Source organism: Buceros rhinoceros, unplaced genomic scaffold (genome assembly GCF_000710305.1).
Source record: "Buceros rhinoceros silvestris isolate BGI_N320 unplaced genomic scaffold, ASM71030v1 scaffold16120, whole genome shotgun sequence".
NCBI lineage: Eukaryota > Metazoa > Chordata > Aves > Bucerotiformes > Bucerotidae > Buceros > Buceros rhinoceros.
This window is the reverse complement of record NW_010390330.1, coordinates 56562-68743: the sequence shown is the minus strand read 5'-3', so window position 1 is coordinate 68743 and position 12182 is coordinate 56562. Positions and strand designations below refer to the sequence as shown.

Genomic DNA, 12182 nt, shown 5'->3' with positions numbered 1-12182 from the left:
CCGCCCACCTGCACGGGCAGCGCTGCCCCCCGTACGTGATCAACCTGGACCCCGCCGTGCGCGACCTGCCTTTCCCCGCCAACATCGGTGAGTCGCGGCCGAGCTCGGTGCCGGGCCGGGCCGGCCGTGAATAACACCGGGCTTGGGGTGCTCTGAGGACGCGGGGTGGGTGGCTTAGATTCTCTTCGAAAGAGTCCAAGTCCTGACACAAGAAGGACTTTAAGATTTTTTTTTTTTAGTTTAATTTCTTCCTTCTACCAGTATTGAACACGTGAGTTTTTAGGACCAAAGGCATTCTTCCGTCACGTTTGTACATTTTTCTTTTCATCATCTAGTGTGATTTAATGCGTTTGGGTTCTTGTGGGTTTTTTCCTTTGTCAGCGATGAACATATCGCGAGATTCAATCTGGTTCTGTATGTCCATATGTGCTGCCAAATAACTTCTTTAAATCACTTTAAAAGATGTGAATTCTAGAGAAAATCACAGAATCATTTGGTTGGAAGAGATCTTTAAGATCCTCAAGTCCGTATGTATATACTGTAAAAATACAGCAGGCCTTATGTTTATTCATTCCAAAGGACTTGCTAGGCATTAGGTTTGTGAGGGTCCTGCCTTTTAACCTGTCTGAAGTGTGTCAGCCTGCCTCCCCAGAGGGTATTAAAGGTAGTGGTGTGCCAAAGGTATTTTACTGATGTCAGGTGAGTAGTCAGAGTGTCTGTTACAGTGCTGGATCGCTAATGGTGCCGTTAGAGCTATGTACTGATGTAATCAGCCAATGTTGATCGCCAAGAATAAAACTCAGCTGAAGTAACTCAGGTTACTGCTACCTCCCTGAACTGGTGGTGATTCACATGAATTAGACTGGGTGCCGTAGGCTGAGAGCATAACTGAGCCGCTGGGCTTTATTTGTTCTGCTTGGGAGATTTCTCTTGTTGATGCTGGGTCTGCTGCCGAAGAGGACAGGAGGAGTCTGGCTAGAAAAAGAATGGTTTTCTCCTGCCAGCAAACTAGTGAGGAGGGGTGTTCCAAAAACAATGTCCTAAAGCTGTTTGTACATCTTCCTCCCCTAGATATCAGGGACACTGTGAAGTACAAAGAAGTCATGAAGCAGTATCCTTTTTTCTGTCTAGGTAATGATATCTGGAATCTTAGATTTTGTGAGACGCTTCTGCACACTGTGCTGAGGAGAGCAAAAGGCACTGGGCACCGTGGTAGTGCAGAATGTTGCCTGGAGATCAGAGGTTTTCGATGGTCTATTTCTTGTGGGGTTAGACACCTGTGTTTACAAGATTTGACCCTCTCTGGGTCATGTACTCCTGTGCTGGAAGTGATTCTGCCAAGAATGTTTTCAGAGATGGTAGGTGTTCCACCAACGTCTCTTTTTTCTGTTGTTCTTTTGAGGAGCTGGTATCTTTGTGGAAGCCAGCAGCCTTTCCCCCTTGTTTTAACAAGTCTAATTCTGTTTGTTACAAACAAACTTGCCAGTTCCTATTTGTGTGTAGCAGGTGGAGAAAACCATGTCCACATTGTCTGACCATAATCGAACTGCTGTTGTCTGTCTGAGTCTCAGAGACATTGGGATGTTGGCTCTTGCTGCACAGTATTTTGCTGACTGAGGTTCGGTCATGTAGGCTAAAATGACTGCACTTCCGGAGGGGCCTGGGGGTCCTTTGTCTCTGGAGTACTTGCCTGCTCAGATGAAGATAACATGCACTGTTTGGCTTTGACTTGCTAGTGTGACTCTTACACTTAGTGTTTTAGACAAGAATAAAGATGGTGGGTGATAGGATTCTTGATTTTGGCTGTTTTCGATTTGGAGTTACCAGCAAAATATCTAACAATAAGTCTCGATTTGGAGTGTAGGTGCTGTATTTGCTTGCCGTGTCTGTTAGCCATCACTGGAGTTCAAGAATCTCATTAAATAGTGCTTAACGAGGGTGTCTGGCCTTCTGTTTGGACGTTGAGAGTAGCAGCCCTAGGAGGCAGTATGTACTAACGAATCCATGTTGGCTCTCAGGCAGTACATAAAAAAGGATTCTTTGCTTCTTTGAGCGTAATTGATGTACATATCTGTATGCATGAAAAAGGATTCCGAAATCTTAACATCAGTACTTCGAGTATCTTTTCAACATTCATTCCCGTTACCAGTTACACCCTGCTTAAAATTTATTCGCACAAGAAATTTTTAAATTGTATTTTGAAGTATAAGTCCTTAAAATTAAGTGCATTCAGAACTTTGTAAAATTCTGAGCTACTGACTGTGTTGTAAATCTTTTTGGAAAGACAGAGATGGCTTCGATGTACATACACACACGTGTACATATATTTTCTCTTTGTCTGGAACGTGAATGCTTGAATAATGGCAGTGGGGGGAGCCATGGCACAGCCCCTTCTCCTTTTGTCAGTCACATGCCTTTGGGCAAAAGAGAGACCACTTGGGTGTTAGGGGGTGTTGTCTTTTGCTGCAAGGTATCCAGTGCATGTTGTACATGGCCCCCCCAAAAGAGAAGCCCTCCAAGCTGTGCGTATTCATCTTCTTTCCTAAATGAAGCACCCAGATACGGGCTGGGCCCAAACGGTGGAATAGTGACCTCCCTCAACCTGTTTGCCACGAGGTTTGATCAGGTATGGTGTTGTTCCGGTGTGGTGCTGGGAGGCTGGGGGTTTGTATCTTGGTAGTCTCAGGGAGCACTGCCTTTGGTCGGCCCCTGGTATTTCTGTGGCGGTATGGTGTTCTGTGTACAGACCCTGGTGCCATACGAGGTGGCTGAAGCATACCAGCTTTCGTTTGAGGGGTTTCAGTTTCCCAGCATCTTTAGAAGAGAAGTTCAGCAGCCATGTGTAACGGAACGTTCCTTCCTCTTTGTATGTGACTGTTCTGTTGCACTGTGTTTGCAAATCTCTCACGTGGATGCTCTGGTTTTGAAGTAGGGGAGATCGTGTCTGGAAGTGGGTTAAGTTTTCCTGGGATTATCTGATAATCATCTGCTCTCTTAAATCATAATGCTGCATCAGCACTGGGGTGGGGACTTACACGTGATTCTGACACAGTGCTCAGTCCCTTCATAAAGAGGTGGGGAACAACCGTGTGTGTTGTACCATTCATTTAGGGAGGTGCTAGAACACAGAAATGGTCCCGTGCAGAGTCCGAGCACTTTCAACCCTTCCTTAGCAGGACATTTTCTCATATTGAAAAGCTTAGAGGCTTTAATCTTCTTTTGATACTGCATGCAGCTGCACAAGGTAATGTAGTTACTGTTATGAAATGATGATGGAAGTTTCCTGTTGTGAGCCTATATACCAAAATACACTCCTTTTCCAACCAGGTGATGAAGTTTATTGAAAAAAGACAAAATGCGTCCCGGTGAGTACATTCTGCCAAGTTCTGCTTCTCTGGCGTCAGAGAAATCTAAAAGGTTCTCTGCACGTTTTCTAGTTGTTTTTCAGCCTTGGTATAAATTTTGTGTGGAAAAGGGCATAGAATTAGAATAGATAAAGTAGGCTTTCTTTGGCTACGTTGAGGAAATGTCTGCTGGTTCCAATTCTGCCTTTCTTGTCTTCCATTAGACTGTCATTTTTTTCTCACGCACCATTGAAACAGGCAACAATTAATTCTTCTTATAACGAGTTTGCAGTACAAAGTGTCTGTCAGATTGATGCCTTCAACAGAATCTGAAGAGAGTACATGCCTCTGAGCTCCAGAATTCACACGGGAAATGTTCAGGCCTGCCCACAAATCTTGTCACTGTTTGCAAGAAGCTTTTCTGATCTGTAACGGATTAATCCTGCAATTTCCTATTATGTCTTTGAGGTGATCTAGTCAGAACAAGTTGTGCTTAACTGATTTTCTCTTACTGTTTGTTGGGGTGTCTTCTTACCAGGTATGTTATTATCGACACACCAGGGCAAATTGAGGTGTTCACCTGGTCAGCATCAGGAACCATCATAACGGAGGCCTTGGTAAGTGTTTTCTACATGACCTCAGAATGAGGTGTGTGAGGGAAGCAGCTGCTGAACAGCGTGTACTACTAATTAAAATAACTTTTACTTTGTGTTCCCAGGCTTCGTCTTTTCCTTCAGTTGTTGTTTATGTGATGGACACCTCTCGCAGCACTAACCCTGTCACTTTTATGTCCAACATGCTGTATGCCTGCAGGTGAGAACCACTGAAAATGCACCCTGCGTTGATTGCTGTGTCTCTGTGATACTTATTGTGGAGGGGAGTCATGGAATGGTTTGGGCTGGAAGGGATCTTTAAAGATGATCTAGTGCACCTCCCTGGCCCTGCTCCAGCAGGTCCATGTCTGTGCTGTGCTGAGGAGCCCAGAGCTGGACCCTGCACTGCAGGGAGGTCTCCCCAGGCCAAAGCGCAGCAGAGGGGCAGCGTCCCCTCCCTCGAGCTGCTGCCCACGCTGCTGGGTATGAGCCCAGCACATGGGTGGCCTCTGGGCTGCCAGCACACACTGACACCTGCACTTAATCTGCCTTTTTAAGTCTTCTCCGTCTTAGTGGTTTTCCCGTTGGATTAATCAAAGTAGTTTAGGTGTCGATGGACAGCTGGAGGTTGTTGGGTCACTGAAAGAGTTAAATAATACATGAAACCTCAGTGTGATGAAGTCTTGGTACATCAGATCTAACACATTGCCTCTTGCTCATAACATTATTTATCTAAGATGTATAAAGACAGCCTAGTTAAAGCTCCTTCTTGTAAACACATAGTATTTTATTCTATTTTTAAAATATTATTTATACTTTCAGTAACGTTTGGAGCACAGCATAGCATGGAGTTCTTGATTTATCGTCTTCTTCCTTATACATTGATTGATCTGTTTTCTTTCATGTTAAACCAGGGACTAAATACCTATGTAAAGATCAACATAACCAGAACTGTCATAATTCATGGAAAATGTTGGTAAAAGGTTTTCAAAAAACCTATTGGTCCTTGTACCAATTTCAAAAGCCCTATCACTGTGATAGGAGTATCCAAATGTCTTACTACGTGCTGCATTTTCGGACATTAACGTTGAGCAAAAGATGCTAAAATATATACAGTGAAATTAATATGTACACTTGTGTTTCAAGGTAATGTTGCTCTGTAGGTGTTACGAGTTATTTGAATTCATTGCTCAGTTCACAAATAATAACCTCAGGTTTGAGTCAAAATAATTAGGAAATGCGAAGAGTTAAAAACTGTGATCTGAGAGTCATAGAAAATAGTAATCAAAGTGAACTGGGTGTGTAGTAGGAGAGATTTTATATCCTACAGACGTCGGCTTACACCTTGGGGAAGGGGGGCTTGTTTTGTGTAGCTAGGGTAAGCAGGATCTGGGTGAAAATTACATTCTCCTTGCTGTGGAGAGGAGATGTTATCTTCTGAAATTGAATTCGTTCAGTTTTGCCCATGTCTTGTATGCCTTGTGCTTCACTTGTCTTCTGTTCTAGTGAGACTGAAATTAAATTTTAATGGGTGTTTTTGTGTGTTCTTCTCCCCGCTCCAGTATCCTGTACAAGACAAAGCTACCTTTCATTGTTGTCATGAACAAAGTAAGTTAAAGCTGTGGATTATGTGTCCTTGGGGAACGTTGTTCTGTTTAGCTTGCTTTGTGGTGCTGTCTTAGTCTTACCTCAGTAGTAGATGTTCTAGAAAAGAGAGGCTGGGAGAGAGCTGCAGACAGAAAACCAATCTGAATAGAGTCTTTAATCTGGGACAGAAATGCCCAGGAGCCAGGGATGGTTGGAGATGATACTACTAGAGATTCAGGTTAGAGAGGATACTAACAGAAAATTGTTTTGCATCTTAACCCTGGGCTGCAAGAAAACGGAACTTTGTAACAGAAGGGTAAGTTCATGACATTCCCCTGCCTCCCAAGACCAGTTGTCTTAGTCGTTAATTATTTCTGGTCAGGAGCAGCTGATCTCACAGTGGGAGTTGGGTAACTCCTGCCTGTTTTGAGGAAGGAGTCCCCTGTATTGTAGCAGGCAAAAATTGAAAGGTGTTAACTGGTGGCACTAAAAACATGCCAGTGTTTGCCAGAAAGCAGATCCTTACCAGCCTAAGGACACACCTCCCCTGTGGTGTAAGGTACTTGTACCCCTAAAGGATGCTTTTGAACTTAACAGCAAGTCGGCTCTTTAAACACAACAATGTCACATACTGAAAGGATCCCCTTGGATTTTTGGGGTGAGGACTCTTCCCCTTCCCCACAGACATCCATTGTTTTCACGGAATTGCTCTCCGGTATAGCAAGCTTTGTGTGTGTGCACGCAGGTCCTATATGCTTCCTCCAGAAAATCCATGCATTGTGAAATTCTGCCTCGCGCCACACAAACAGGGTTTGTGTTTGATGTACTCCAGCTACACACATCTTCCCAAAACACGCCTGTCCCTGGTACCTGCTGGCTCGCTTGGCAGGGATTTGTCCACTCTTTTCTTTCTAACTCCAGAGAGCAGTTTTGAAATAAGCTGCCTAACTTTTTCTGTAGACAAAGGCATGAGGTAGAAAAATCATTCTCTTAAGAAAACAGGTTTTGTGAAAGACTGAAAGAAATGGGACTTCACCAATATGTGTAAGGAAAGGTAGGCCCAAGGCTTAGGATTTGTACCTTTAAACTTCATTTTGATCTGATATAAAAAGTGACGCCAACAGCATCTGGAGAGATTCTGACAAGCGTTTTAAAACTGACTCTTGAGAAGAATGGAAGAATCCCAAGGAAGTGGTTTATGCACAGTGACAAACACGGGATTTAAGCTTTGCAGAGAAAAAAAAAGAGGAATGTAATTTGTAGAGTTGATTTATTTATAGAACTTAATCAAGCCAACTCTAAATACTCAGGCTTCAACACTTGATGGATTCAGGTCTGTCTCAAATCTCTGGAGTAATGCTAGACAATACTTTCTTCATCTATTTTCCTCCTTCCCACTGGTGCTGGGAAATGAAATACCCGAGTTTAGGCACCTCTGTGTTGTGGTAATAGTGTGTATACAGGGGGCAGGATATGTGAGTAAAACTCTTTTAACAGGCTGTTTGCCAACTGGTCCGTGTAAAATTATGTAACCATCTCACCTGTTTGTCTTGCACTGAGTTCCAGTTATAACTTCTCCAGGTCAGAGCACAGCTCACTTTCTAGAAGTGGACTGTGTGGAACTGACCCTAACCCTTGACCCCTAAGCCAATCAGAAAGGATTTTCAGTGAGGATGATTCTTGTCTGCCCTCTGTTGGTGTATTTTTCTAGCAGAAATTAGAACTACGAAAATATGCTACTCTCTCTGGGAAACTTAGCAGCCGAACCCAGCTGCAGTGTTATCGTGTGGGAAATATTATCTATACTGGCCTTGTTTTGGTAGCTTTAACCACAACATTCACCACGTGGAAACTAACCCCTTTTATCCAATTATAGTGCTTTAAGAGCTGTGTGCTGTCTGTGTAACAGAGTCACTATCCAATCACCATGTAGTTAGTCGAGTGGACAAGAGTCTATAAATTGGGATGTAATGTAAACAATAAACGAGTCTCGCTACACACCATATTGGCGTTCAAGCGATTCGTTCCACTTCAGCCCAGAGCCTCCGTTCCGTGTCGCGACATCCTCGATTGCATGATCTAATATTTACAGCTTAAACGTTCTTGAACAGTATGCAATTTTGGGATGCCCCTTTGCTGTAAACCATAGGAGCCTTTACACTTGCAATTGTTTCCTTAAATGAGCCTTCTTAAAGCTGGCAGAGAGGTGGTTGTCTGCGTAGTTGTGTCCTATGTGCATGTAGCTGGTTTGATACAAACAGAGCTTGGAAAACTTCAGACCAGAGCTGAATATTTTGAAAAGATCAGCACTTTGAAAGTAAGTTTTAAATGGAAATTTTGTGTTTGTCCACTTGCCTGAGGCTACGAATTCATCATTATTACTTCTGAAAGCTTTCTCTTCTCCTTCCAGACCGACATCATTGACCACAGTTTTGCAGTAGAATGGATGCAGGACTTTGAGTCTTTTCAGGATGCCCTGAATCAAGAGACTTCCTACGTCAGTAACCTGACTCGTTCTATGAGTTTGGTGTTGGATGAGTTTTACAGCTCACTGAAGGTAGGATTCTTCCTCTTTTATGACCTCTCATAAAAGCCTGGCGAAAAGAAAGCTGAAGGGAGATCTTATGGGTGCGTGGAAATATCTGATGGGACAATGTAAGGAAGACAGGCAGGCTCTTTCAGTGGGGCCCAGTGAATAGACAAGAGGCAACAGTCACAAAGCAAAATACAGGAAACTGTGTTGAAACAGAAGAGGGGAAAAGAATTACTGTACTTTTTGAGCACTGGACAGATGGTCCAGAGAAATCATGGAGTCTCCGTCCCTGGAGAGACCCATGCAAGATCTTGAGCAACCCGTTTAGTTAATCCTGCTTTCTGATCAGGAGAGGTTGGACTGGATGGTCTCCAGAGGTATCTTCCAACCTCCACCATCTCCCCTTCTATAAAAGGGGTTTGTACTGCCCTTTAGAACGGGAATCAGTCGATGAGCCTTGTGTTGGGGGTGAGGATTTGCTGGTTTGAACTCAAAGTAACTTCAGCTGCTTTTCACACTGACTGGCAGCCTGAAACATTTAATACTGAGTTGTGATTAACCATCAGAAGAAAGCTAAGGCAGGCTGGTTAGAGGTAATGTTCTGTGTTGCAGTGTCTCCCATCTGAGTTAATTTTCCTTGTTCTGAAAGCATCAAGTACAGTTGGGCAATTTGCTGTGTAGGAAGAAGGCAAAGAATTTCAAAAGCAAACAAACGAACAAAAAATCCCGTATATTTGCTGACTTGGGAAAAAAGTGGGTTTTCTCACCAGTTTCGAGAGGACAAATCCATTCAGTTTCTCTGAAATGCTGTTCGTTGGAGGATGTTAATGATCCCATAGTTCTAAAAGGGCTCAGCTAATTGTGTTTTTCATCACTTCTACTTAAGAAGCAGCAAGCAAATGGCTTTAAGGATATTACAAGAAAGGCAACGCAAATCAGAAGTGACTCCATACAGATAGTAATAATGTGGCCAGAGCAACACACAGTATTTCAGAACAAGTGGTAGTGCCAAGTACAGAACTAAAGTACTTCCTCGTCCTGATCTGCTAATCCGCTGTTTGCAGTACGCTGTATCTATTACAATAGCAGGCTGCACAGGACATGTGCAGAGGGTTGTAGAGTGGAAGGCAGCTTGTACTTAAGAGCAGTGAAACTATAAATATTGATATATATCAGCACAGCACTGAGACTAAGCCTTAAAATCCTTCGAATGCTTGATTCTCTGTGTCCTTACTGTACTATGGATAAAATGCAAGGCTGTGTTGGAACAAGCTTTCCATTTGGAAGTGAGTAGTTAAAACTGGAGAATTTTCATTAGAGGATGTAAAATTCTTAAGGGTCAGCAAGCACAGGCTAGTAACAGTCTTAATTAAAGGTATGTTTAGGTAATTGATTTAATAAAAGCAGAACAAATGGCCAGAAGTGCAGTGGCAGGCAAGTTCAGATTAGAAAGAGGACACGTGTTTGGAAGGTATTGCCACAATAACTGACTAAATTCTCCATCTCCTGCTATTCTGAGGGTTGGATTTGGTACCTTTTGCATTTAGGTGAAGCGCATTTTCAAGTATTAAAGCTTCAGAGGCAAAAGGTCACTTCGTGTGGTCTGATTTGCTCTTTAGTTCCAGTACACTGATACTGCAGCAGTCACACTGACCGCTTACAGTACTAGGTTCAGAGTGAGAACTTGGATTATTAGCAATAACCAAGTAAACAGAAGACAGACTCGATCTTTCCTTTGAATTGTCCTGACTTGTTCATTTTGTGTAGGCATTGTCTTGTCCGAACTGTGGGTTTTAGGGGTATTGAGATGGAAAGTACAAGGATGGGTGCAGAGAGAAGTTTAGGGTTTTTTTGTAACTGTTGCTTCCCCCCACTCTCGTGGTAAAATTTGTAAGATGGACAGGAAAACCCAGTTCCGGAGTTAAATAAGAGGAAGAAAGAAAGAGAGGAGAAGGCAAAACCCAATCAAAACCCAGGGGTAGGAGTGACAGAAGTAGAAATATTACTGCATCCTCCTGCTACTGTGGTGATTTTTTTTTTTTAAGCTTATGTTTTGTTTGGGCTGTTTTTTCAGGTACTGCTTAGTCTTTCCAGCTCTGATAATCCATCAGTTACCTCAAAACTTGGTTCAGTTTCTGGTATGTGGTTTTCTTTCACAGGTGGTTGGTGTTTCTGCAGTGCTCGGCACAGGACTGGATGATTTCTTTGTTCAGCTTTCTAAAGCTGTGGATGAATACGAGAGGTAAGGTGGCTCCCTTTGGTGCCTGACCCAGTGAGTACTTTCTGAAGTTACTGATTCATGAGCCCATAGCCAAGGCAGACCGGGGTTTCTAATATGCATAAGTGCAAGAGTCAGTGTGAAAAGCAGCAATCCAAAGGAATTACTTGGTGGTGAGTGTTTGTGCAAACTGTTCAGTGAAAAGGTAAAAGCTGTCTGTGCCAGCAAATCTGTGAAGTCATTCTTTCCTCCATGATGAAGGTTTGAACTGTCTCAGGAAGCTAGCAGATCAGTTTGGCACACCGCATAGATGAGCAAGTTGAAATTCATTAATTCTTTGAGAATTTGCTCCTTACTGGATTCCTCCCCGTGAAATACTGCCAGGCTGCTCTGTAACAGTAGAAAGCAAATCCAATAACTGGGATTACTTGGAAATACGTAAACCGGACCGTGGATTACTGTTAGAGGGAAACATATCATACTGGATTGGACAGATGGAAAGAGGCTGCTACAGTTTCATGCTCCCAGGTCTGATTAGTCTGGCCTGGTGATGCCCCCAGATCTGCACACTACTAGTCTCTGCTTACATGCAAATAGACCCCTTTATTCCTTTAGGCCTCTATTTCCTACACTCATTCCTTCCCAAATCTCCTAAATCTCTGCTTTTTCCCACCTTTGATTCCTTCCCTAAACATCCCTTAATAAATCCTGTGCTATCCCCAAATGCTGTTTGCCTGAATCCTGTAATGTGTCTTGCACCTCTGGACAGCTGCCCTTCTGTGCTCGCAAGGTGATCCAGAGAGCTCCCGGTGCAGGATGGTGATGGGTGTCACGCCTGGACCATGGGGCTGATGATTCTTCTGGAACAGCACTGGGTGAAGCTGGGATAGGGTATCCCTTCCTCCAAGTCCTTAATCTGGATTCCCTGCCTGCCACCAGGCCCCTGTGTTCCTCCGGGCTTGTTGAGATTGGTCTTGGATGGTTTGATGGTCTGTTGTGATGGGTCTGGGATTATCTGGCCAGGGTATTAATTGTGCTTTCCCCCCTCCTGCCCCTCAATGTCTCTGCACTCTTTGGAGGTGCTGAGGAGTTTCACCGTATAACCTAACACCACTGCCTACCTAATGAAACCTTGGTTAAGTGTTTCATATAAGCTGGCAACATGCGCTTGCAGCCCAGAATCCACCCGTGTGCTGGGCTCATGCCCATTGAGGGAGGGGATTCTGCCCCTCTGCTCGTGTCTGGGGAGACCCCCTTGCAGTGCTGGGTCCAGCTCTGGGCTCCTCAGCACAGCACAGACATGGACCTGCTGGAGCGGGGCCAGAGGAGGCCACAGGAATGACCCGAGGGTGGAACCCCTCTGCTGGGAGGACAGGGGAGAGAGTTGGGGGTGTTCAGCCTGGAGCAGAGAAGGCTGCGGGGAGACCTTAGTGCAGCGCTTGAGTGCTTCAAGGGGCCTCTGGGAAAGCTGGGGAGGGGCTTTTGAGCAGGGGCTGTTGGGACAGGGCAAGGGGTGATGGGTGAAACTGGAAGAGGGAGATTCAGACTAGTTATGAGGAAGAAATTTTTTGCTATGGGATTACTGTCCCCAAGAGGTGGGAGAAGCCCCATCCCTGGAACTATTCGAGATCAGGTTGGCCCTTGGGGCTCTGAGCAACCTGCTCTAGTTGCAGATATCCCTGCTCCCTGCAGGGGCATGAACTAGGTGATCTTTAAAGGTCCTTTCCCACCCAAACAATCCCATGATTCTAAGAAGAGGGTATCCACATCCACTTTACCCTTACTTCATTAAAGAAACATTTCAAAGGTTCCACAGTGGTACAACAGTTTGGAAGGCTGTGAACGAGATCCCATTGAAATGTCTTAGGAGGCACAAGTACTGCCAGAGAAAGTCATGTCTGATTCCA

At 44.2% G+C, this 12182-nt stretch overlaps 1 protein-coding gene across 1 annotated transcript in view; it reads left to right on the top strand.

Annotated features, from left to right (window-relative positions):
• The first annotated feature begins 8 nt into the window (after positions 1-8).
• Positions 9-12182, top strand: part of GPN1 (GPN-loop GTPase 1) — a 14825-nt gene continuing 2651 nt past the window's right edge. The window contains exons 1-9 of the mRNA XM_010137462.1: positions 9-87; positions 1072-1111; positions 2560-2626; positions 3328-3365; positions 3883-3961; positions 4063-4157; positions 5500-5545; positions 7935-8081; positions 10217-10299. Coding sequence (XP_010135764.1) covers positions 1104-1111; positions 2560-2626; positions 3328-3365; positions 3883-3961; positions 4063-4157; positions 5500-5545; positions 7935-8081; positions 10217-10299 — 563 coding nt within the window. The 5' untranslated portion in view covers positions 9-87; positions 1072-1103. The remainder of the gene's footprint in view (positions 88-1071; positions 1112-2559; positions 2627-3327; positions 3366-3882; positions 3962-4062; positions 4158-5499; positions 5546-7934; positions 8082-10216; positions 10300-12182) is intronic.